The sequence below is a fragment of the Macaca thibetana genome, chromosome 20 (genome assembly GCF_024542745.1).
Source record: "Macaca thibetana thibetana isolate TM-01 chromosome 20, ASM2454274v1, whole genome shotgun sequence".
NCBI classification, from domain to species: domain Eukaryota; kingdom Metazoa; phylum Chordata; class Mammalia; order Primates; family Cercopithecidae; genus Macaca; species Macaca thibetana.
Genome location: NC_065597.1, coordinates 55627962 through 55653566, shown reverse-complemented (window position 1 = coordinate 55653566; position 25605 = coordinate 55627962). Strand labels below are relative to the sequence as shown.

The window sequence follows — 25605 nt, the reverse complement described above, 5'->3', positions numbered from 1 at the left end:
ATTTATTCTTTAATTTTTTTTAAATTTAAGCCTGTCATACATAAACAGAAAAGTACACAAATCATAAGGTTATGGTTAAATCAATTTATCATAAAGAAAGCAACCCCATTTCATTATGGCTCTGTTAAGAAATAAAACGGGGCCAGGCATGGTGGCTCACGCCTGTAATCCCAACACTTTAGGAAGCCAAGGCAGGTGGATCACAAGGTCAGGAGTTTGAGACCAGCCTGGCCAACATGGTGAATCCACATGTCTACTAAAAATACAAAAATTAGCCAGGTATGGTGGTGCATGCCTGTAATCCCAGCTACTTGCTTTTGGTGTTTTGGACATGAAGTCCTTGCCCATGCCTATGTCCTGAATGGTATTACCTAGGTTTTCTTCTAGGGTTTTTATGGTATTACGTCTAACAATTAAGTCTCTAATCCATCTTGAATTAATTTTCGTATAAGGAGTAAGGAAAGGATCCAGTTTCAGCTTTCTACTTATGGCTAGCCAATTTTCCCAGCACCATTTATTAAATAGGGAATCCTTTCCCCATTTCTTGTTTTTCTCAGGTTTATCAAAGATCAGATGGCTGTAGATGTGTGGTATTATTTCTGAGGGCTCTGTTCTGTTCCATTGGTCTATATCTCTGTTTTGGTACCAGTACCATGCTGTTTTGGTTACTGTAGCCTTGTAGTATAGTTTGAAGTCAGGTAGTGTGATGCCTCCAGCTTTGTTCTTTTGGCTTAGGATTGTCTTGGAAATGCAGGCTCTTTTTTGTTCCATATGAACTTTAAAGCAGTTTTTTCCAATTCTGTGAAGACACTCATTGGCAGCTTGATGGGGATGGCATTGAATCTATAAATTACCTTGGGCAGTATGGCCATTTTCACGATATTGATTCTTCCTATCCATGAGCATGGTGTGTTCTTCCATTTGTTTGTGTCCTCTTTTATTTCACTGAGCAGTGGTTTGTAGTTCTCCTTGAAGAGGTCCTTTACATCCCTAGTAAGTTGGATTCCTAGGTATTTCATTCTCTTTGAAGCAATTGTGAATGGAAGTTCATTCATGATTTGGCTCTCTGTGTGTTACTGGTGTATAAGAATGTTTGTGATTTTTCCACATTAATTTTGTATCCTGAGACTTTGCTGAAGTTTCTTATCAGCTTAAGGAGATTTTGGGCTGAGACGATGTGGTTTTCTAAATATACAATCATGTCATCTGCAAACAGGGACAATTTGACTTCTTCTTTTCCTAACTGAATACCCTTGATTTCTTTCTCTTGCCTGATTGCCCTAGCCAGAACTTCCAACACTATGTTGAATAGGAGTGGTGAGAGAGGGCATCCCTGTCTTGTGCCAGTTTTCAAAGGGAATTTTTCCAGTTTTTGCCCATTCAGTATGATATTGGCTGTGGGTTTGTCATAAATAGCTCTTATTATTTTGAGATACGTTCCATCAATACCGAATTTATTGAGCGTTTTTAGCATGAAGGGCTGTTGAATTTTGTCAAAGGCCTTTTCTGCATCTATTGAGATAATCATGTGGTTTTTGTCTTTGGTTCTGTTTATATGCTGGATTGTGTTTATTGATTTGCATATGTTGAACCAGCCTTGCATCCCAGGGATGAAGCCCACTTGATCATGGTGGATAAGCTTTTTGATGTGCTGCTGGATCCGGTTTGCCAGTATTTTATTGAGGATTTTTGCATCGATGTTCATCAGGGATATTGGTCTAAAATTCTCTTTTTTTGTTGTGTCTCTGCCAGGCTTTGGTATCAGGAAGGTGTTGGCCTCATAAAATGAGTTAGGGAGGATTCCCTCTTTTTCTATTGATTGGAATAGTTTCAGAAGGAATGGTACCAACTCCTCCTTGTACCTGTGGTAGAATTCAGCTGTGAATCCATCTGGTCCTGGACTTTTTTTCGTTGGTAGGCTATTAATTATTGCCTCAATTTCAGAGCCTGCTATTGGTCTATTCAGGAATTTAGTTTCTTCCTGGTTTAGTCTTGGGAGAGTGTAAGTGTCCAAGAAATTATCCATTTCTTCTACATTTTCTAGTTTATTTGCATAGAGGTGTTTATAGTATTCTCTGATGGTAGTTTGTATTTCTGTGGAGTTGGTGATGAGATCCCCTTTATCATTTTTTATTGCATCTATTTGATTCTTCTCTCTTTTCTTCTTTATTAGTCTTGCTAGCAGTCTATCAATTTTGTTGATCTTTTCAAAAAACCAACTCCTGGATTCATTGATTTTTTGGAGGGTTTTTTGTGTCTCTATCTCCTTCAGTTCTGCTCTGATCTTAGTTATTTCTTCCCTTCTGCTAGCTTTTGAATGTGTTTGTTCTTGCTTCTCTAGTTCTTTTAATTGTGATGTTAGAGTGTCAATTTTAGATCTTTCCATCTTTCTCTTGTGGGCATTTAGTGCTATAAATTTCCCTCTACACACTGCTTTAAATGTATCCCAGAGATTCTGGTATGTTGAATCTTTGTTCTCATTGGTTTCAAAGAACATCTTTATTTCTGCCTTCATTTTGTTATGTACCCAGTAGTCATTCAGGAGCAGGTTATTCAGTTTCCATGTCGTTGAGCGGTTTTGATTGAGTTTCTTAGTCCTGAATTCTAGTTTGATTGCACTGTGGTCTGAGAGACAGTTTGTTATAATTTCTGTTCTTGTACTTTTGCTGAGGAGTGTTTTACTTCCAATTATGTGGTCAATTTTGGAATAAGTGTGATGTCGTGCTGAGAAGAATGTATATTCTGTTGATTTGGGGTGGAGAGTTCTGTAGATGTCTATTAGGTCTGCTTGCTGCAGAGATGAGTTCAATTCCTGGATATTCTTGTTAACTTTCTGTCTCATTGATCTGTCTAATGTTGACAGTGGGGTGTTGAAGTCTCCCATTATTATTGTGTGGGAGTCTAAGTCTCTTTGTAAGTCTTTAAGGACTTGCTTTATGAATCTGGGTGCTCCTGTATTGGGTGCATATATATTTAGGATAGTTAGCTCTTCCTGTTGAATTGATCCCTTTACCATTATGTAATGGCCTTCTTTGTCTCTTTTGATCTTTGATGGTTTAAAGTCTGTTTTATCAGAGACTAGTATTGCAACCCCTGCTTTTTTTTGTTCTCCATTTGCTTGGTAGATCTTCCTCCATCCCTTTATTTTGAGTCTATGTATGTCTCTGCATGTGAGATGGGTCTCCTGAATACAGCAAACTGATGGGTCTTGACTCTTTATCCAGTTTGCCAGTCTGTGTCTTTTAATTGGAGCATTTAGTCCATTTACATTTAAGGTTAATATTGTTATGTGTGAACTTGATCCTGCCATTATGATATTAACTGGTTATTTTGCTCGTTAGTTGATGCAGTTTCTTCCTAGCCTCGATGGTCTTTACATTTTGGCATGTTTTTGCAATGGCTGGTACCGGTTGTTCCTTTCCATGTTTAGTGCTTCCTTCAGTGTCTCTTGTAAGGCAGGCCTGGTGGTGACAAAATCTCTAAGCATTTGCTTATCTGTAAAGGATTTTATTTCTCCTTCACTTATGAAACTTAGTTTGGCTGGATATGAAATTCTGGGCTGAAAATTCTTTTCTTTAAGAATGTTGAATATTGGCCCCCACTCTCTTCTGGCTTGTAGAGTTTCTGCCAAGAGATCTGCTGTTAGTCTGATGGGCTTCCCTTTGTGGGTAACCCGACCTTTCTCTCTGGCTGCCCTTAACATTTTTTCCTTCATTTCAACTTTGGTGAATCTGGCAATTATGTGTCTTGGAGTTGCTCTTCTTGAGGGGTATCTTTGTGGCGTTCTCTGTATTTCCTGAATTTGAATGTTGGCCTGCCCTACTAGGTTGGGGCAGTTCTCCTGGATGATATCCTGAAGAGTGTTTTCCAACTTGGTTCCATTTTCCCCCTCACTTTCAGGCACCCCAATCAGATGTAGATTTGGTTTTTTTACATAATCCCATACTTCTTGCAGGCTTTGTTCATTTCTTTTTCTTCTTTTTTCTTTAGGTTTCTCTTCTCGCTTCATTTCATTCATTTGATCCTCAATCGCTGATACTCTTTCTTCCAGTTGATCGAGTCGGTTACTGAAGCTTGTGCATTTGTCACGTATTTCTCGTGTCATGGTTTTCATCTCTGTCCATTCGTTTATGGCCTACTCTGCCTTAATTATTCTAGTTATCAATTCTTCTACTCTTTTTTCAAGATTTTTAGTTTCTTTGCACTGGGTGCGTAATTCCTCCTTTAGCTCTGAGAAGTTTGATGGACTGAAGCCTTCTTCTCTCATCTCGTCAAAGTCATTCTCCATCCAGCTTTGATCCGTTGCTGGTGATGAGCTGCGTTCCTTTGCAGGGGGTGATGCGCTCTTATTTTTTGAATTTCCAGCTCTTCTGCCCTGCTTTTTCCCCATCTTTGTGGTTTTATCTGCCTCTGGTCTTTGATGATGGTGACGTACTGATGGGGTTTTGGTGTGGGTGTCCTTCCTGTTTGTTAGTTTTCCTTCTAACAGTCAGGACCCTCAGCTGTAGGTCTGTTGGAGATTGCTTGAGGTCCACTCCAGACCCTGTTTCCCTGGGTATCAGCAGCAGAGGCTGCAGAAGATAGAATATTTCTGAACAGTGAGTGTACCTGTCTGATTCTTGCTTTGGAAGCTTCCTCTCAGGGGTGTACTCCACTGTGTGAGGTGAGGGGTGTCGGTCTGCCCCTAGTGGGGGATGTCTCCCAGTTAGGCTACTCAGGGGTCAGGGACCCACTTGAGCAGGCAGTCTGTCTGTTCTCAGATCTCAACCTCTGTGTTGGGAGATCCACTGCTCTCTTCAAAGCTGTCAGACAGAGTCGTTTGCATCTGCAGAGGTTTCAGCTGCTTTTTGTTGTTGTTGTTGTTGTTTAGCTGTGCCCTGTCCCCAGAGGTGGAGTCTACAGAGACAGGCAGGACTCCTTGAGCTGCTGTGAGCTCCACCCAGTTCGAGCTTCCCAGCCGCTTTGTTTATCTACTTAAGCCTCAGCAATGGCGGGTGCCCCTCCCACAGCCTCGCTGCTTCCTTGCCCGAGATCGCGACTGCTGTGCTAGCAATGAGGGAGGCTCCGTGGGCATGGGACCCTCCCTGCCAGGTGTGGGATATAGTCTCCTGGTGTGCCCGTTTGCTAAGATCCTTGGTAGAGCACAGTATTGGGGTGGGAGTTACCCGATTTTCCAGGTGTTGTGTGTCTCAGTTCCCCTGGCTAGGAAAAGGGATTCCCGTCCCCCTTGCACTTCCCAGGTGAGGCGATGCCTCGCCCTGCTTCAGCTCTCCCTGGTCCGGCTGCAGCAGCTGACCAGCACTGATTGTCAGGTACTCCCTAGTGAGATAAACCCAGTACCTCAGTTGAAAATGCAGAAATCACCTGTCTTCTGTGTCGCTCGCGCTGGGAGTTGGAGACTGGAGCTGTTCCTATTCGGCCATCTTGCTCCGCCCCCCTGTTTTTTGTTTTTTTTGCTGTGCGGAAGCTCTTTAGTTTAATTAGATCCCATTTGTCAATTTTCGCTTTGGTTGCAATTGCTTTTTTATGCCTTCATTTATTGATGGACATCTAAGTTGAGTAATATCTGGACTATTGTGAATAATGCCTCAATTAATGTAAGAGAGCAGATCTCTCCTAAACATTAATTTTATTTCATTTGAATATATAACTGGATGGGAATACCAGATCATATGGTCATTCTATTTTTAGTTTTCTGGGGAATCTGCATAAAGTGTTCCATAATAACTGTACTAATTTACATTCCCACCAACAGTGTACAAGTATTCACTTTTCTCCACATCCTCACTAACACTTGTTACCTTTTGTCTTTTTGCCATTGTAACAAATGTGAGGTGATATCTCATGGTGGTTTTAGTTTGCAGTTTTCTAATGATTAGTGATGTTGAGCATTTTTTTAATATATGTTGGCCATTTGTACGTCTTCTTTTGAGAAATGTGTATTCAGATCCTTTGCCCATTCTAAATTGGGTTATTTGTTTTATTGCTATTGAGTTGAGTTCCTTACATAACTTGGTTGTTAACTTCTTATCAGGTGTATACCTTACATAACTTGGATGTTAACTTCTTATCAGGTGTATACATCTAACATTGTTTTCCTCCAATACAAGGTTGTCTCATCACTCTGTGGATTTTCATGTGTCTGTGTATGTGTGTGGGTTTCCTTTAAGAAACTTTTTAATTGATTGTAATCCCATTTGTCTATTTTTGTTCTTTTTCTTGAGCTATTGGGGTCAAATAAAAAAAAATAATTGTCCAGACCAATGTTATGTGGTTTTCCTTGTAGTAATTTTATAGTTTCAGGTCTTACATTTAAATCTTTAATCAATTTTGAGTTGATTTTTGTATATGATGTGAGATGAGACCAACTTCATTCTTCTGCATATGGATAGCCATTTTTCCCAGCACCATTTATTAAAAAGACTATCCTTTCCCCATTGTGTATTATTGGTACCTTTGTCAAAAATCAATCGATGGCAAATACATGGGTTTGTTTGGGGACTTTCTGTTCTCTTCTGTTGGTCAACATGTGCATTTTTATGGCAGTACCAAGCTGTTGACACTATTTCTTATTAGAAACACATTTTCACTTCTAGGTGTAGGACTTTCTTAAGCATTTCTTTTAAGTCCAGTCAGTGGTGAATTCCCTCAGTTTTGTTTATTGAGGAAATAATTTATTTCTCTGTTACTTATGAAGATTAACTTTGCTGAGTATAGTATTCTTGCCTGGTACATTTGTTTTTGTTTTTTGTTTTTTCAGCACTTTGAATATATCATTCCATTCTCTCCTGGCATGTAAGGTTTCTGCTGAGAAGTCCACCACTAGTCTGTGGGGATTTCCTTATTTGTGACTAGATGCTTTTTCTTGTTCTTTTTGGAATTCTCTTTTTGTCTCTGACTTACCACAGTTGACTACAGTGTTCTGTAGAGAACACCTTTTGGGGATGTATCTACTCGTGGATTTCTGAGCCTTCTGTATCAAGTACCTAAATGTCTTGCTAGACTTGAGATGTTTTGAGCTATTATATCATTAAATAGGTTTTATATGCCTTTTGGCTTCTCTTCACCTTCTAGAACTCTCAAAATTTGAATGTCTAGTCACTTTATGGTGTTACATATGACACATGGGCTTTGTTCATTCTTTTTATTGTATTTTCTTTCTTTGGTCTGACTGGGTAATTTCAGAAGACCTGTCTTCAAGTTATGAAGTTATTTCTCCTGCTTGAGCTAGTCTTTTTTGTTTTTGTTTCTGTGTTTTCAAGACAGAGTTTCACTCTTGTTGCCCAGGCTGAAGTGCAATGGCACAGTCTTGGCTCACTGGAACCTCTGCCTCCTAGGTTCAAGTGATTCTCCTCCCTCAGCCTTCCAAGTAGCTGGGATTACAGGTATGTGCCACAATGCCTGGCTAATTTTTTGTATTTATTAGTGATGGGGTTTCACCATGTTGGTCAGCCTGGTCTTGAACTCGTGACCTCAGGTGACCCACCTGCCTCGGCCTCCCAAAGTGCTGGGATTACAGGTGTGAGCCACTGCACCCAGTCTGATCTAGTCTTCTTTTGAAGCTCTTGAGTGAATTTTTTATTTTCTTAATTGAATCCTTAGTTCCATGATTTCGATCTGATTTATTCTTTTTTAAAATTTTTTATTTTTATTTTTTTATTTTACTCTAAGTTCTAGGGTACATGTGCACAATGTGCAGGTTTGTTACATATGTATACACGTGCCATGTTGGTGTCCTGCACCCATCAACTCATTTACATTACGTATATCTGCTAATGCTATCCCTCCCTCCTCCCCCAACCCCTAGCAGGCCCCGGTGTGTGATGTTCCCCTTCCTGTGTCCAAGTGTTCTCGTTGTTCAATTCCCACCTATGAGTGAGAACATGAGGTGTTTGGTTTTTTGTCCTTGTGATAGTTTGCTGAGAATGATGGTTTCCAGCTTTATCCATGTCCCTACAAAGGACATGAACTCATCCATTTTTATGGCTGCATGGTATTCCATAGTGTATATTGCCATATTTTCTTAATCCAGTCTATCATTGATGGACATTTGGGTTGGTCCCAAGTCTTTGCTATTGTTAATAGTGCCGCAATAAACATACATGTGCATGTGTCTTTATAGCAGCATGATTTATAATCCTTTGGGCATATACCCAGTAATGGGATGGCTGGGTCAAATGGTATTTCTAGTTCTAGATCCTTGAGGAATTGCCACACTGTCTTCCACAATGGTTAAACTAGTTTACTGTCCCACCAACGGTGTAAAAGTTTTCCTATTTCTCCGCATCCTCTCCAGCACTTGTTGTTTCCTGACTTTTTAATAATCGCCATTCTAACTGGTGTGAGATGGTATCTCATTGTGGTTTTGATTTGCATTTCTCTGATGGCCAGTGATGATGAGCATTTTTTCATGTGTCTGTTGGCTGATTAAATGTCTTCTTTTGAGAAGTGTCTGTTCACATCCTTTGCCCACTTTTTGATAGGGTTGTTTGTTTTTTTCTTGTAAATTTGTTTGAGCTCTTTGTAGGTTCTGAATATTATTAACCCTTTGTTAGATGAGTAGATTGCAAAAATTTTCTCCCATTCTGTAGGTTGCCTGTTCACTCTGATGGTAGTTTCTTTTGCTGTGCAGAAGCTCTTTAGTTTAATTAGATGCCATTTGTCTATTTTGGCTTTTTTTGCCATTTCTTTTGGTATTTTAGACATGAAGTCCTTGCCCATGCCTATGTCCTGAATGGTATTGCTTAGGTTTTCTTCTAGGGTTTTTATGGTTTTAGGTCTAACATTTAAGTCTCTAATCCATCTTGAATTAATTTTTGTATAAAGTATAAGGAAGGGATTCTACATATGGCTAGCCAGTTTTCCCAGCACCATTTATTAAATAGGGAATCCTTTCCCCATTTCTTGTTTTTGTCAGGTTTGTCAAAGATCAGATGGTTGTAGATGTGTGGTATTATTTCTGAGGGCTCTGTTCTGTTCCATTGGTCTATATCTCTGTTTTGATACCAGTACCATTCTGTTTTGGTCACTGTAGCCTTGTAGAATAGTTTGAAGTCAGGTAGCATGATGCCTCCAGTTTTGTTCTTTTGGCTTAGGATTGTCTTGGCAATGCGGGCTCTTTTTTGTTCCATATGAACTTTAAAGTAGTTGTTTTCCTATTCTGTGAAGAAAGTCATTGGTAGCTTGAGTGGGATGGCATTGAATCTATAAATTACCTTGGGTAGTATGGCTATTTTCACAATATTGGTTCTTCCTATCCATGAGCATGGAATGTTCTTCCATTTGTTTGTGTCCTCTTTTATTTCATTGAGCAGTGGTTTGTAGTTCTCCTTGAAGAGGTCCTTCACATCCCTTGTAAACTGGATTCCTAGGTATTCTGTCCTCTTTGTAGCAATTGTGAATGGGAGTTCACTCATGATTTGGCTCTCTGTTGTCAGTTATTGTTGTATAGGAAGCTTGTGTTTTTTGCACATTGATTTTGTGTTCTGAGATTTTGCTGAAGTTGCTTATCAGCTTAAGGAGATTTTGGGCTGAGATGATGAGGTTTTCTAAATATATAATCATGTCATCTGCAAACAGGGACAATTTGACTTCCTCTTGTCCTAATTGAATACCCTTTATTTCTTTCTCCTGCCTGATTGCCCTGGCCAGAACTTCCAACATGATGTTGAATAGGAGTGGTGAGAGAGGGCATCCCTGTCTTGTGCCCGTTTTCAAAAGGAATGCTTCCAGTTTTTGCCCATACAGTATGATATTGGCTGTGGGTTTGTCACAGATAGCTCTTATTATTTTGAGATACATGCCATCAATACCTAATTTATTGAGAGTTTTTATCATGAAGGGCTGTTGAATTTTGTCAAAGACCTTTTCTGCATCTATTGAAATAATCATGTGGTTTTTGTCTTTGGTTCTGTTTATATGCTGGATTATGTTTATTGATTTGCGTATGTTGAACCAGGCTTGCATCCCAGGGATGAAGCCAACTTGATCATAGTGGATAAGCTTTTTGATGTGCTGCTGGAGTCAGTTTGGCAATATTTTATTGAGGATTTTCACATCAATGTTCATCATAGATATTGGTCTAAAATTCTCTTTTGTTGCTGTGTCTCTGCCAGACTTTGGTATCAGGATGATGCTGGCCTCATAAAATGAGTTAAGGAGGATTCCTTCTTTTTCTATTGATTGGAATAGTTTCAGAAAGAATGGTACCAGCTCCTCTTTATACCTGTGGTAGAATTTGGCTGTGAATCCGTCTGGTCCTGAACTTTTGTTGGTTGGTAAGCTATTAATTATTGCCTCAACTTCAGAGCCTGTTATTGGTCAATTTAGGGATTCAACTTCTTCCTGGTTTAGTCTTGGGAGGGTGTGTGTGTCCAGGAATTTATCTATTTCTTCTAGATTTTCTAGTTTATTTACGTAGAGGTGTTTATAGTATTCTCTGATGGTAGTTTGTATTTTTGTGGGATTGGTGGTGATATCCCCTTTATCATTTTTTATTGAGTCTGTTTGATTATTCTCTGTTTTCTTCTTGATTAGTCTTGTTAGCGGTCTATCAATTTTGTTGATCTTTTCAAAAACCCAGCTCCTGGATTAATTGATGTTTTTTGAAGGGATTTTTGTGTCTCTATCTCCTTCAGTTCTGCTCTGATCTTAGTTTTTTCTTGCCTTTTGCTGGCTTTTGAATGTGTTTGTTCTTGCTTCTCCAGTTCTTTTAATTGTGATGTTAGGGTGTCAATTTTAGATCTTTCCTGCTTTCTCTTGTGGGCATTTATTTGGTGCTATAAATTTCCCTCTACACCCTGCTTTAAATGTGCCCCAGATATTTTGGTATGTTGTTTCTTTGTTCTCATTGGTTTCAAAGAACATCGTTATTTCTGCCTTCATTTCGTTATTTACCCAGTAGTCATTCAGGAGCAGATTGTTCAGTTTCCATGTAGTTGTGCAGTTTTGAGTGAGTTTCTTAATCCTGAATTCTAATTTGATTGCACTGTGGTCTGAGAGACAGTTTGTTGTGATTTCTGTTCTTATACATTTGCTGAGGAGTGCTTTACTTCCAACTATGTGGTCAATTTTGGAATAAGTGCAATGTGGTGCTGAGAAGAATGTATATTCTGTTGATTTGGTGTGGAGAGTTCTGTAGATGTCTATTAGGTCTGCTTGGTGGAGAGCTGAGTTCAAGTCCTGGATATCCTTGTTAACCTTCTGTCTCATTGATCTAATATTTACAGTGGGATGTTAAAGTCTCCCATGATTATTGTGTGGGAGTCTAAGTCTCTTTGTATATCTCTAAGGACTTGCTTTATGAATCTGGGCGCTCCTGTATTGGGTGCATATATATTTAGGATACTCAGCTGTTCTTGTTGAATTGATCCGTTTATCATTATGTAATGACCTTCTTTGTCTCTTTTGATCTTAGTTGGTTTAAAGTCTGTTTTATCAGAGACTAGGATTGCAATCCCTGCTGTTTTTTTCTTTTTTTTATTCTTTTTCTTTTTCTTTCTTTCTTTCTTTTTTTTTTTTTTTTTTTTTTTTTTTTTTTTTTTTTTTTTTTTTTTTGCTTTCCATTTGCTTGATAGATCTTCCTCCATCCCTTTATTTTGAGCCTCGTGTGTCTTTGCACATGAGATGGGTCTCCTGAATACAGCACACTGATGGGTCTTGACTCTTTATCCAGTTTGCCAGTCTGTGTCTTTTAATTGGGGCATTTAGCCCATTTACATTTAAGGTTAATATTGTTATGTGTGAATTTGATCCTGTCATTATGATGTTAGCTGGTTATTTTGCTCATTAGTTGAAGCAGTTTCTTCCTAGCATTGATAGTCTTTACAACTTGGCATGTTTTTGCAGTAGCTGGTACCAGTTGTTCCTTTCCATGTTTAGTGGTTCCTTCAGGAGCTCTTGTAAGGCAGGCCTGGTGGTGACAAAATCTCTAAGCATTTGCTTGTCAGTAAAGGATTTTATTTCTCCTTCACTTATGAAACTTAGTTTTGCTGGATATGAAATTTGGGGTTGAAAATTCTTTAAGAATGTTGAATATTGGCCCCCACTCTCTTCTGGCTTGTAGGGCTTCTGCCGAGAGATCTGCCGTTAGTCTGATGGGCTTCCCTTTGTGGGTAACCCGACATTTCTCTCTGGCTGCCCTTAACATTTTTTCCTTCATTTCAACCTTGGTGAATCTGACAATTATGTGTCTTGGGGTTGCTCTTCTCGAGTAGTATCTTTGTGGTGTTCTCTGTATTTCCTAAATTTGAATGTTGGCCTGCCTTGCTAGGTTGGGGAAGTTCTCTTGGATAATATTCTGAAGAGTGTTTTCCAACTTGGTTCCGTTCTCCCCGTCACTTTCAGGTACACCAATCAAACGTAGATTTGGTCTTTTCACATAGTCCCAAATTTCTTGGAGGCTTTGTTTGTTTCTTTTTACTCTTTTTTTCTAACTTTGTCTTCTTACTTTATTTCATTAATTTGATCTTCAGTCACTGATACCCTTTTTTCCACTTGAATGAATAGGCTACTGAAGCTTGTGCATGTGTAACGTAGTTCTCGTACCATGGTTTTCAGCTCCGTCAGGTCATTTAAGGTCTTCTCCATGCTGTTTATTCTAGTTAGCCATTCATCTAATCTTTTTTCAAGGTTTTTAACTTCCTTGCGATGGGTTTGAACATGCTCCTTTAGCTCAGAGAAGTTTGTTATTACCAACCTTCTGAAGCCTACTTCTGTCAACTCGTCAAAGTCATTCTCCGTCCAACTTTGTTCCGTTGCTGGTGAGGGGCTACAATCCTTTGGAGGAGAAGAGGCACCCTGGTTTTTAGAAGTTTCAGCTTTTCTTCTCTGGTTTCTCCCCATCTTTGTGATTTTATCTACCTTTGGTCTTTGATGATGGTGACCTACAGATGGGGTTTTGGTGTGGATGTCCTTTTGGTTGATGTTGATGCTATTCCTTTCTGTTTGTTCATTTTCCTTCTAACAGTCAGGACCCTCAGCTGCAGGTCTGTTGGAGTTTTTTGGAGGTCCACTCCAGACCCTGTTTGCCTGGGTATCACCAGCGGGGGCTGTAGAACAGCAAATATTGCAGAACAGTAAATATTGCTGCCTGATTCTTCCTCTGGCAGCTTCATCTCACAGGGGCACCCAGCTGTATGAGGTGTTAGTTGGCCCCTACTGGGGAGGTGTCTCCCATTTAGGCTACTTGGGGGTTAGGGACCCAATTGAGGAGGCATTCTGTCCGTTCTCAGAGCTCAAACTCCATGCTGGGAGAGTCACTGCTCTCTTCAGAGCTGTCAGAGAGGGACGTTTAAGCCTGCAGAAGTTTCTGCTGCCTTTTGTTCAGCTAAGCCCTGCCCCCAGAGGTGAAGTCAACAAAGGCAGATAGGCCTCGTTGAGCTGTGGTGGGCTCCACCCAGTTTGAGTTTCCTGGCTGCTGTGTTTACCTAGTCAAACCTCAGCAATGATGGACTCCCCTCCCCCAGCCTGGCTGCCGCCTGGCAGTTCGATCTCAGACTGCTGCACTAGCAGTGATCTATGCTCTGTGGGCATGGGACCCACAGAGCCAGGTGTGGGATATAATCTCCTGGTGTGCCTCTTGTGAAGACCACTGGAAAAGCATAGTGTTAGGGCGGGAGTGTCCCGATATTCCAGGTACTGTCTCTCATGGCTTCCCTTGGTTAGGAAAGGGAAATCCCCTGACCCTTTTCACTTCCCAGGTGAGGCAATGCCCTGCCCTGCTTTGGCTTACACTCCGTGGGCTGCACCCACTGTCCAACCAGTCCCAGTGAGATGAACCACATACCTCAGTTGGAAATGCAGAAATCACCCATCTTCTGCGTCGATCACGCTGGGAGCTGTAGACCTGAGCTGTTCCTCTTTGGCCGTCTTGGAACGATCCACGTGCCACATTTTCTTTATCCAGTCTATCCTTGATGGACATTTGGGTTGGTTCCAAGTCTTTGCTATTGTGAACAGTGCCGCAGTACACATACGTGTGCGTGGGTCTTTATAGTAGAATGATTTTAAATACTTTGGGTATATACCCAGTAATGGATCATTATTTATGTTTTCTCAGTGGCAGTTGTCTCCTGATCTGTTGGCTTCACTATACTTGAGTAATAATAAAATCTACATTTTAAAACGCATGAGATGTTTTTAACGTATATTTGCCTTAGTTTCTTTCAGCAATGTTTTGTGGGTTTTTTGTGTTGAAATCTTTTGTCTCCATTGTTCTTTATTCCTAAGTATTGTAGTCATTTCCATGCTATTGTGAATACGATTGTTTTCTTAATTTTCATCTTGGATTGTCTGTTGTTAGTATATAGAAATGCAAGTAATTTTTGTGTGTTTTTGTATCCTACAATTTTGCTGAATTTATTTTTTGTGTGTAAGTATGGCTAGATCTTGTCATTTTCAGAGATATTTTTATTTCTTTCTTTCCAATTTGGATGGCTTTTATTTTTCTTGCCTACTTTTTCTGGCTAGAACTTAAATTTCTAGCCCATGGAAAAAGCAGGCGTATTTGTCTTTCTCCTGATTGTTGATGAAATACTATGATGTCAGTTGCAGATTTTTATATATGGCCTTTATTATGTTGAGGAAATGTCCTTCTATTCCTAGTGCATTGAGTGTTTCATCATTTAAAAAATGTTAATATTTTTCTGCGTCAATTGAGATGATTATGTGTTTTTTCCATTCTTTTCTGCATGTGATGCATTAAACTAATTGATTGTGTTTGTTGAATCCTCTTTGTACTCCAGATATAAATCCTCCTTGGTCATGATATATAATCCTTTTAATATGCTGGGGATTTTTACTTGCTAATATTTCTGTTGAGAACCTTTTCATCAATATTCATAATCTCTCCATGTCATGTTTTAGCCTGGCTTTGCTATCAAGGTAATCCTGGCCTCATAAAATAAGTTAGAAAGTGTTATCTCCATTTCAGTTTTCTGGAAGAGTTTGAAAAGGATTATTGTTTATTCTTCTTTAAATATTTGGTAGAATTCACCAGTAAAGCCCCCTGGTCCAGGGTTATTCTTTGTTGAGTGGTTTGATTACTGATTTTATGTCCTTACTAGTTATAAGTCAGTTCAGATTTTGTATTTCTTCATGACTCAGGCTGGGTAGTTGTATGTTCCTACAAATTGGTTCATTTCATCTATGTTATTCAATATTTTGGCATACAGTTGTTCATAATACTCTGAGATCATTCTTTTTCTGTAAAATCAGAAGTAATGCTCTCACTTTCATTTCTGATTTTAGTTATTTGAGTCTTCTCAATTGTTCTTAGTCTGGCTAAAAGTTTGTCAATTTCTTTATCTTTTCAAATTATTAACTTTTGGTTTTGTTGAATTTCTCTATTATTTACCTATTCTCTATTTATCTCAATTCCTTTTTTCTCCTAAATTTATGTATACTTTACTCATCTAGTTCCTTAAGGTGTAAAGTTAGGTTATTTATTTGAAATTTTTCTTTTTCTTTAATGTAGGTATTTACAGCTATAAATTTCCCTCTGAGTACTGCTTTCACTGCATCTTACAAGTTTTAGTATGTTGTGCTTTTGTTTTATTTGTCTCAAGGCAGTTGCTACATTTCCTTCTGATTTCTTCATTTAGCTTTTGGTTGGTTAAGAGTGTTTTGCTTCATTTCCACATATTTATGAATTTTCCAGTTTTCCTTTTGCTATTGTTTTCTAGTTTTATTCCTTTGTGATAAGAAAAGGTATTTTGTATAATTTCAGTCTTTAAATGTAATAAAACTTGTTTTGTAGAGTAATATGGTTTATCCTGGATATGTTCTATGCACACTTGAGAAAAATCTGTATTCTGTTTTTGCTGGGTGGCATGCTCTGTGTATGTTAGGTTAAATTGGCTTTTTCCTTACTGATCTCGAACCCAGGAGGTGGAGGTTGCAGTGAGCCGAGATCACACCATTGCACTCCAGCCTTGGTGACAGAGCAAGTCTCTATATGCTTGTCAATCTATGTAAAATAACCACAGAGATTTTGAAAGGGATTGTGCTCAATCTGCAGAACAAATTGAGGTGTATTGCCATCTTAATAATATTAAGTCTTCTGATCCATATAAGTGAGGCATCTTTCCATTTATTATGCTTTAATTTCTTTCAACAGTGTTTTATAGTGTTCTGTGTAGAACTCTTGCACTTCTTTTGTTAAATATACTTTGTCATTTTAATTGTTTGATAAAATTTGTTAAGTCTGGTTCTAGCACTGATCCCTAGAAAATTTAAGAGACACTTTATCTCTCTATTTTTGTCCCCTGTAAGTAATAAAGTGGTCCTGTATTCATTTTTTAAAACTGAAAAATATGCATATTTCCAAAGATTCTCACATTCATTCATTTATTTATTCAGCAGACATTTATTAAACACCTTCTATGTGCCAGGCAGATACAGTTATCTGCCCTTATACAGCCTAAAGCTATAGAATTTACTATTGACATATTAATAAAATTCAGTAAAAATATCTAAATTAGCCTCTGAAAACTTATATCACTTACTTGAATCTTCTTAACAGACTTATACATTATATTCAAGTTTTTTTTGTTAAAACTTGAAATACCACATATGTCTATAAACAACTACCTCTAAAGAAAATGTATAGTTCATAAAGATTATTGCTAAAATTCTGTGAGCTTTTTCTTCCTTACCTGTTATCTTATTTTTAATGTTTGTTTCTAACCATTGTGAGTGAATTAAAATATATTTAAAATTTTTTAATTCTTTCTGAGAGAGGATATAAAAAGAAACGAGATGATAATATAGATGGTTTATAGCTTCATTTAACTGTTTTACATGTCTTAACAATATAAGGTGAGTTACTGGGGAAATTATTTCTGGGCTTTTAAGAATCACAGTACTGCTACTCACTAGCTGACTAATTTTGATGAAGCTACTTGACTTTCTGAGCCCTGATTCTATCCTTTATAAATTGGAGATAATAATACTCATTATTTAACCCATTTTGATTGTAGACATTAAACTAGATAATATTTGTGAATGTATTTTGAAAAGTCTAAGGCACTGTATGGATGTATTATTTTACATGATATCTGATTTCTGTCAACTCTCCCACAGGAGTATCAGCTCATGATAGGAGTCAGTAATTGGATGCTCTGGGTGGCCTATTTCTTCACATTCCTCTGTTTGTATTCCATTATCATCATTTTTATGTGCATAGTTTTCTTTGTCAAGGCAAGTGTCTATTTGACTGCAGCATGTTGTGAATAAACTCTGAGAGGGAAAGCGGAAACATGGTGTGGGGCCAAATGGGCCTTGGGTTTCTAGGGGATGAAAATGTGGCTTTTGTTGACTCCACAGTGGAAACTCAGAGACTGCTTAGTCTCTCAGCAAACAAAACTTTAGACCTAGAGGGATGGGCCATCTGTAAGAAATAAATTGTTAACTCTCCATTTCACTGAGCAAAGTCATCAGTTTCACTAAGACTCTTAAAATACTTATGGATGTTTCATTTTTCCTCTTTGGTTTTGGTGCAGTACCACTTAGAGCATGACTAAACTGGTTTCCTAATTGTTTTGCTAGGTTAAACCGGCACCAGTCATCCAAAGCAGTGACCCAACCCTTATCGTTATCTTTTTGCTGTTTTATGCCATCGCCACAATATGCTTCAGCTTTATGGTTAGCACTTTATTCAGTAAAGGTGAGTCTGAGATTCCAGTGGTGAAATATTCTCAGTAACTACACTTTAGCTGCCAACTCATCTACAGCCTCTGTTTACACACTCTAACCGAAAACACAAATATCATATACATGTGAAATGATTTGGAAGGGAATGAAGAGACAATTAACATAGCATAGGATACATGTGAAAAAAGACAAAAACCAAAATAAGATCATGTCTGGATATTCTTTCTAACCTTTAGCTGCTACTTCATGTATGGTGTTTGTCAAACCCTTCCACCAGGAAGGGTTGAGATGGAGATGGCTCCTGTATATTCCGTTGGAGGGACTGATGTTTGCTAGTATCTGATGATGAGAGTGGTATATGTGAAGAGAAAGAAAACGGCAGTACTGCTTCAATGAAAGAAAGGGTTCTTGCACTTAATTAATAGATCCTCATTGTGTGTCTTCTGTGTATTTGTTTTTGTTTTGTTTTGCTTTTTGTTTGTTTGTTTGTTTGTTTTGAGACAGTCTCATTCTGTGGCCCAGGCTGGAGTGCAGTGGCTCAATCTTGGCTCACTGCAACCTCTGCCTCCTGGGTTCAAGCAATTCTCCTGCCTCATCCTCCTGAGTAGCTGAGACTACAGGTGCCTGGCACCATGCCCGGCTAATTTTTGTATTTTTAGTAGAGATGGGATTTCACCATGTTGGCCAGGCTGGTCTTGAACTCCTGACCTCAGGTGATCTGCCCGCCTGAGCCCCACAAAGTGCTGGGATTACAGGCATGAGCCACCATGCCCAGCATATGTATCTGAAATATACTGTCTGCCCCACGGAGCAAATATTGACCTTGGGGACATGAATATTATATGCAAACAAAGTAGTTTATGAAATACATTAGCGAGAGTCACATGATTTGCAGAGTACAAGCTGGGTACCCAGGAAAACCAGCGATATAATTCCAGTCTGACTCTGAAGGCCTGGGAACCAGGGGAGGTGATGGTGTAAATTCCAGTTCAAAGGCTGGAACAGACTAATGTCCCAGTCAAGCAGGCAGCAAGGAAGAAATGAGAGAGAATTTCCCACTTCCTCCACCCTTTTGTTCTTTTTAGGCCCTCAACACATTAGATAATGCCTGCCCACATTGGGGAGGACCATCTGCTTTACTGAGTCTACTAACTCAAATGCTTATCTCATTTGGGAACCTCCTCACAGACACACCCAGAAATAATGTTTAATCTGTATACCCCATGGAGAGTCAAGTTGACACATAACATTAACCATCATAAGAAGACATGCAGAGAACAACGAAAATTAATGAAGTATAGTGTACACATTAAAAAAAAAGGAAATGGATTAAGATATTCCAGGTTGAGAAAGGCCTGGAAATGCTTCAATTGAGGTAGGTTTGTGAAGGATTGGAAGAAGGGAATGAATAGGAAGTCAAGTCAGTGGATGCAACTATTCATTCATTCATTCATTCATTCATTCATTTAAATTTTTGGATATCTGTGACTGGGAGTGGTGGCTCACACCTGTAATCCCAGCACTTTGGGAGGCTAAGGTGGGTGGATCACTTGAGGTCAGGACTTCGATACCAACTTGACCAACGTGGTGAAACTCTGTCTATTGAAAATACAAAAATTAGCCATGTGTGATCGTGGGCACCTGTAATCTCAGTTATTCAGGAGGCTGAGACAGGAGAATCACCTGAACCTGGGAGGTGGAGGTTGCAGTGAACCAAGATTGCACCACTGCACTATAGCCTGGGCAACAGAGTGAGACTCTGTCTCAAAAAAAAAAAAAAAAAAATGTGGGTATCTGACCTTGTATAGGGTCTAACATACAAAGAACAAGAAAAATCGTTTCCTTTCCCATTGAGGGCTTATGTGCGAAGTGGTTTTATGAATTTACAGCCTCACTGGAAGAAGATGAGAATCATCATGCTCCATATTCTTGCCAATATTTAGAATTACCAAGCTTTAAATTGTGCCAAATTAGGGCTATGAAATGTTATCGCATAGCAACTTAAATCTGCATTTCCCAATTGCTAATGAAGCTGAGCGTGTGTTACTAATATGAGTCATGTGTGTCTCCTCTTCTGTAACTCTGTTAATGCATTCTGATTTTTTATAGTTATTGAAAATTTCTCACAATATTTTTACTTAAAGTCTATTTTGTCTAATATTCATATAACCACCCTGATCTCTTTTTGTTATTTGCATGGAGTGTCTTTTTCCATCCTTTCACTTTCAACAAGTTTCTGTATTTGAATCATTTTTTAAAAATCCATTCTGCCACCTTTGCCTTTTAGTGAAGATAATAATACAGAACATTGGCCACACACGGTGGCTCACGCCTGTAGTCCCAGCTTTGGGAGGCTGAGGCGGATGCATCACGAGGTCAAGAGTTCGAGACCAGCCTGACCAACATGGTTAAACCCTGTCTCTACTAAAAATACAAAAATCAGCTGGGTGTGGTGGCATGTGCCTGTAATCCCAGCTACTCCAGAGGCTAAGGCAGGAAAACTGCTTGAACCTGGGAGGCAGAGGTTGCAGTGAGCCAAGATCATGCCACTGCACTCCCGCCTGGGTGACAGAGTGAGACTCTATCTCAAAAAAAAAAAAAAAAAAAAAAAATACAGAGCTGACATCATCTGCCGTTTGGGTATTTGTTTTATATGTGTCATATCTTTTTTTCCCTCAAATCTTCCATTTTGAGTCCCATCTAATTTCCTTTTCTGTATATTTTCTAATTCTTCTCTGAGGGGGTAATTTGGATATTACAATTAGTATCTTAAACAATTTAATTTGGATTAATAACAATTTAGCTTTAATACTACACAAAAACTCTTCTGTCAAGCGTCAGCTCCTCTTTATGTTGGTATTTTTCCAAATTACATCTTTATATTGTGTGCCTATTAACACGTTTATCATTATTTTATGCATTTATCTTTTAAATCATATAAAAGGAAAAAGAAACCATTATCATAACACTGGCTTTTATATCTGCCTATGTAGTTACCTTCACTGGAGCTCTTTATTTTTTCATATGACTTCACGCTACCATCTAATGTCCTTTCATTAAGCTGAAAGAACCACATTGTAGGGCAGATCTATTAAATTTTCTTTGCTTTTGCTAATCTGGGAATTTCCTAATATCTCTTAAATTTTTTGTTTGTTTTTGAGACAGTCTTGCTCTGTTGCCCAGGTTGGAGTACACTGGTGCCATCTTGGCTCACTGCAACCTCTGCCTCCTGGTTCAAGTGATTCTCGTGCCTCAGCCTCCCAAGTAACTGGGATTACAGGCGTGTGCCACCATGCCTGGCTAATTTTTGTGTTTTTTAGTAGAGATGAGGTTTCACCACATTGCCCGAGCTGGTCTCTAACTCCTAGCCCCAAGCGATCCGCCCGCCTCAGTCTCCAAAAGTGCTGGGACCACAGGCATGAGCCACCACTCTTGGCCCTTCCTAATTTTTTTAAAAGATATTTTTAAGAACAGTCTTAGATTAAAAGCAAAATTATGATGAAGGTACAGAGATTTCCTGCAGACCCTCTGCTCCCCACATGCAAGGCCTCACCCATTATCAGCATCCCACATCAGAGTAGTACATTTGTTACAATTGATAAACCTATATTAACACATCGTAATCACTCAACTCCTGGCAAACTTATCTTTTTACTGTATTATTAATTTTTGTCTTTTTTTTTCTTAGCATGCCTAAAGATTTATTAATATTTTCAAACAAGTAGCTTTTGGTTTCATTAATTTTCTCTACTGATCTCCTGTTTTTAATATCATTAATTTCTACTCTAATGCTCATGATTTCTTTTCTTCTGCTTACTGTGGATTTAATTTGTTCTTCCTTTTCTAATTTCCTAAGGTAGAAACTTAGATTATTGGTTTTAGATCCTTCTTCTTTTCTAATATATGCCTTCAACGCATTAATTTCTCATGATATTTCTTCTTTGACCCAAGTGTAATTTAGAAATATATCATTTAATCTCCATGTGTTTTGATGTTTCCCAGTATGTTTCAGTTATTTTTTTTCTCTTTTAATGTCATATGGTTTGAGAGCTGACATTGTATGATTTTTGTCCCTTTACGTTTGTTAAGATGTGTTTTATGACCCAGAATATGGTCTGTCCCGGTGAATGTTACATGTGAGCTTGACAACAATTTGTATTCTGCTGTCGTTAAATTAAGTAGTCTATAGATGTTTATTATATACTATTGATTGATGGTGTTGTTGAGTTCAACTATGTCCTTAGTGATTTTCTGCCTGCTGGATCTGTCCATTTCTGATAGAGGATTATGAAAGTCTCCAACTATGATAGTGGATTCAGCTTTTTCTCCTTAGAGTTCTATAGTTTTTCACTCATGTATTTTGATGGTCTGCTCTTAAGTGCATACACTTTAAGGATTGTTATGTCTTCTTGGAGATTTGACCCATTTATTGTTATGTAATGCCGTTCTTCATCTCTGATAACTTTACTAGCTTTGAAGTGTGCTGAGACTGTAATGTATATGGCTAGTCTTGCTTTCTTTTGATTAGTGTTAGCAAGGTATATTTTTTCCACCCATTTGCTTTTAATCTACATGGGTTTTCATAGCTAACATGGGTTTCTTGTAGACCACATTCCATAGGGCCTTATTTTTTTCTAATCCCCTCTGACAATCTCTTTTAATTGGTGCATTTAGACCTTTGACATTCAAAGTGATTATTAATATAGTTAGATTAATATCTACCATATTTGTTCAATAGTATTCTATTTGTTGCCCTTATTCTTTGTTTCTACTTTTGTCTTCCATTCTTTCTCTGCCTTTTGTGGTTTTCCTTGAGCATTTTATATGGTTCCATTTTCTCTCCCCAGCATATCAGTTGTACTTTTTTCTTTTTTTACTTTTTTTAGTAGTTGCCCTAGAGTTTGCAATATACATTTACAGTAATTCAAAATTACTTTAAAATAACACTATATTACTTCACTAGTAGTGTGAGTACCTTATAATAACAAAATAATTCTAATTCCTTTCTCCCATCCTATCATGGTTGTCATTCATTTCATTTATATATAAACACACATAAATATATATACCTAAGATATATGTATACATAAATGTACATAATCAAATTCATTGTTGCTGTTATTTTTGTGAATCAACTCTTAGTTGTTAGATCAATTAAGAACAAGACATGTACATCATGATAACAACAGTTAATAATACTATATTGTATACTTCAATTTTTTAACTTTTATTAAGTTCAGAGACACAAGTGCAGGTTTGTTACATAGGTAGACTTGTGTCGTGGGGGTTTGTTGTACAGATTATTTCATTACCCAGATATTAAGCCTAGTACCCATTAGTTATTTTTCCTGATCCTCTTTGTCTTCTAACTCTCCACCCTCCAAAAGTCCCCCATGTGTGTTGTTCCCCTCTATATGTCCATGCATTCTCATCGTTTAGCTCCCACTTATAAGTAAGAACATGCAGTATTTGGTTTTCCATTACTGTATTAGTTTGCTAAGGATAATGGCTTCTAGCTCCATCTATGTCCCTGCAAAGGATATGATCTCATTCTTTTTTATGGCTGCATAGTATTGCATGGTGTGTATGTACCACATTTTCTTTATCCAAAGTAAATATTAAGTATTCTCTCTCCACCCGACCCCACACACACAAATATGAGATGATGTGTCAATCAGCTTGATTGTGATAATCATTTTACAATGTATAGGTATATCAAATCATCACATCATACACTTGAAATATATACAATTGTTATTTTTCTTTTTTTTTTTTTTTTTTTTTTTTTTTTTTTTTGAGATGGAGTCTTGCTCTGTCGCCCAGGCTGGGGTGCAGTGGCCGGATCTCAGCTCACTGCAAGCTCCACCTCCCGGGTTTACGCCATTCTCCTGCCTCAGCCTCCTGAGTAGCTGGGACTACAGGCGCCCGCCACCTCGCCCGGCTAGTTTTTTGTATTTTTTAGTAGAGATGGGGTTTCACCGTGTTAGCCAGGATGGTCTCAATCTCCTGACCTCGTGATCCACCCGTCTCGGCCTCCCAAAGTGCTGGGATTACAGGCTTGAGCCACCGCGCCCGGCCAACAATTGTTATTTTTCAATAAAGATGGGGAAAAAAGATTTTACGTTACCTTCACTTATTAATTCTTTGGTGCTCTTCTTTAAGTGGATTAGAGGTTCTAACCTAATCTACATAAAGAGATTCAGGTTTCACTTTTCTTCTCTTAAAATAATTTCTTTTAATGTTTCTTGCAAGGCGGGTGAACTGGCAACAAATTTCCTCAATGTTTGTTTGTCTAGGAAAGTCTATTTCTCTTTTACATTCAAAGGATAATTTCACAGGGTGCAGAATTTTAGATTGGAAGTTTTTTTCTTCCAACACTTTAAATATTTCAATCCCCTTCTGGTTTTGTTTCTGAAAAGAAGTTGGATGTAATTATCTTTGTTCCTCTATAAGTAAGGTATTTTCTTCCTCTGGCTTTTTTCAGGCTTTTGTTTTCTTTAGCTTTGATTTTCCGTAACTTGAAAATGATTTGCCTAGTTGAAGTTTCCTGGCATTTATCCTGCTTGGTGTCCTCTGAATTTTCTGGGTTTGTGGTGTGGCATCTGACGTTAATGTGGGGGAAATTTGCAGTCATTATTGTGTCAAATATTTCTTCTGTTTCTTTCTTTTTTCTACTTCTTATGTACTCATTATGCATTTATTATACATTTTGCAATTGTCACATGGTTCTTGGATATTTTGTACTGTCCTTTTTTTTTTTCAGTCTTTGTTTTCTTTGCTTTACAGTTCTTGAGATTTTTATCCGTATATCTCTAAGCTCAGAGATTCTTTCCTTAGCCATGTCCAGTCTATGAATAAACCCCTCAAAGGCATTCTTCATTTTGGTTACACTGTTTTTAATCGTTAGCATTTCTTTTTCATTCATTCTCATCATCACTGGCCATCAGAGAAATGCAAATCAAAACCACAATGAGATACCATCTCACACCAGTTAGAATGGCGATCATTAAAAAGTCAGGAAACAACAGGTGCTGGAGAGGATGTGGAGAAATAGGAACACTTTTACACTGTTGGTGGGATTGTAAACTAGTTCAACCATTATGGAAAACAGTATGGCGATTCCTCAAGGATCTAGAACTAGATGTACCATATGACCCAGCCATCCCATTACTGGGTATATACCCAAAGGATTATAAATTATGCTGCTATAAAGACACATGCACACGTATGTTTATTGCAGCACTATTCACAATAGCAAAGACTTGGAATCAACCCATTCTTAGGATTTTTATCTCTATACTTAAATTGCTTACTAATTTTGCCTGCTGTTTACTTTATCTATTAGAGCCCTGTGCTGAGGGAAGCAATGTTGTATAAAACAGTCAAGTTTCTGTTTCTCACAGCACTTATTTTCGTGCACACATCAACAAAAATATTTGCATGTTAGATTCTTGAAGATTGCTTAAATTGACCTTATAATTTTCTTCTTAATTGCAGTGAATATTGCAGTTGCTTTGGGAGGTTTGTTTTTTTTCGCCATCTACTTTCCAGCTGCTGGCCTCCATGTCTACTATGGAAAAATGACATTTATCCAGAAGCTGGCAGCCTGTCTCAGCTCAAATTTTGCAATGGCATTGGGAGTTAAATTTCTAGCTGATGCAGAAACATGGAGTGAGTATTTACCTTGTAATTTTTACAATGTTTCTAGTAGATACATCTTTGGTATCTGATTGGATATTTCCAATTCTAATATTGATTGAGACTGCTAAACTCCCCTTGAAAAAACTGCAGTACTTTATACCACCACCTATAGACATGAGTGCTTCCGCATTCTGTATTAGTATTTCCACAATTTCCTGCAAGCCTCCTCTCTCTCCTTTTGGAGTTGCCTCCTGCTGTCTAATGATAGATGGAAAGTGACACGGTCTGCTTTTAGTATCCTCCTTCCTTTTA

At 38.2% G+C, this 25605-nt stretch overlaps 1 protein-coding gene across 4 annotated transcripts in view; it reads left to right on the top strand.

Moving 5' to 3' along the window:
- Window positions 1-25605, top strand: part of LOC126944488 (phospholipid-transporting ATPase ABCA3-like) — a 179919-nt gene that overhangs the window by 45991 nt on the left and 108323 nt on the right. For 3 of the 4 annotated variants that reach the window (XM_050774024.1, XM_050774023.1, XM_050774025.1), the window contains exons 7-9: window positions 17083-17199; window positions 17548-17665; window positions 25150-25323. In XM_050774024.1, coding sequence (XP_050629981.1) covers window positions 17083-17199; window positions 17548-17665; window positions 25150-25323 — 409 coding nt within the window. The remainder of the gene's footprint in view (window positions 1-17082; window positions 17200-17547; window positions 17666-25149; window positions 25324-25605) is intronic. The other variant, XM_050774026.1, reaches the window with a different exon arrangement.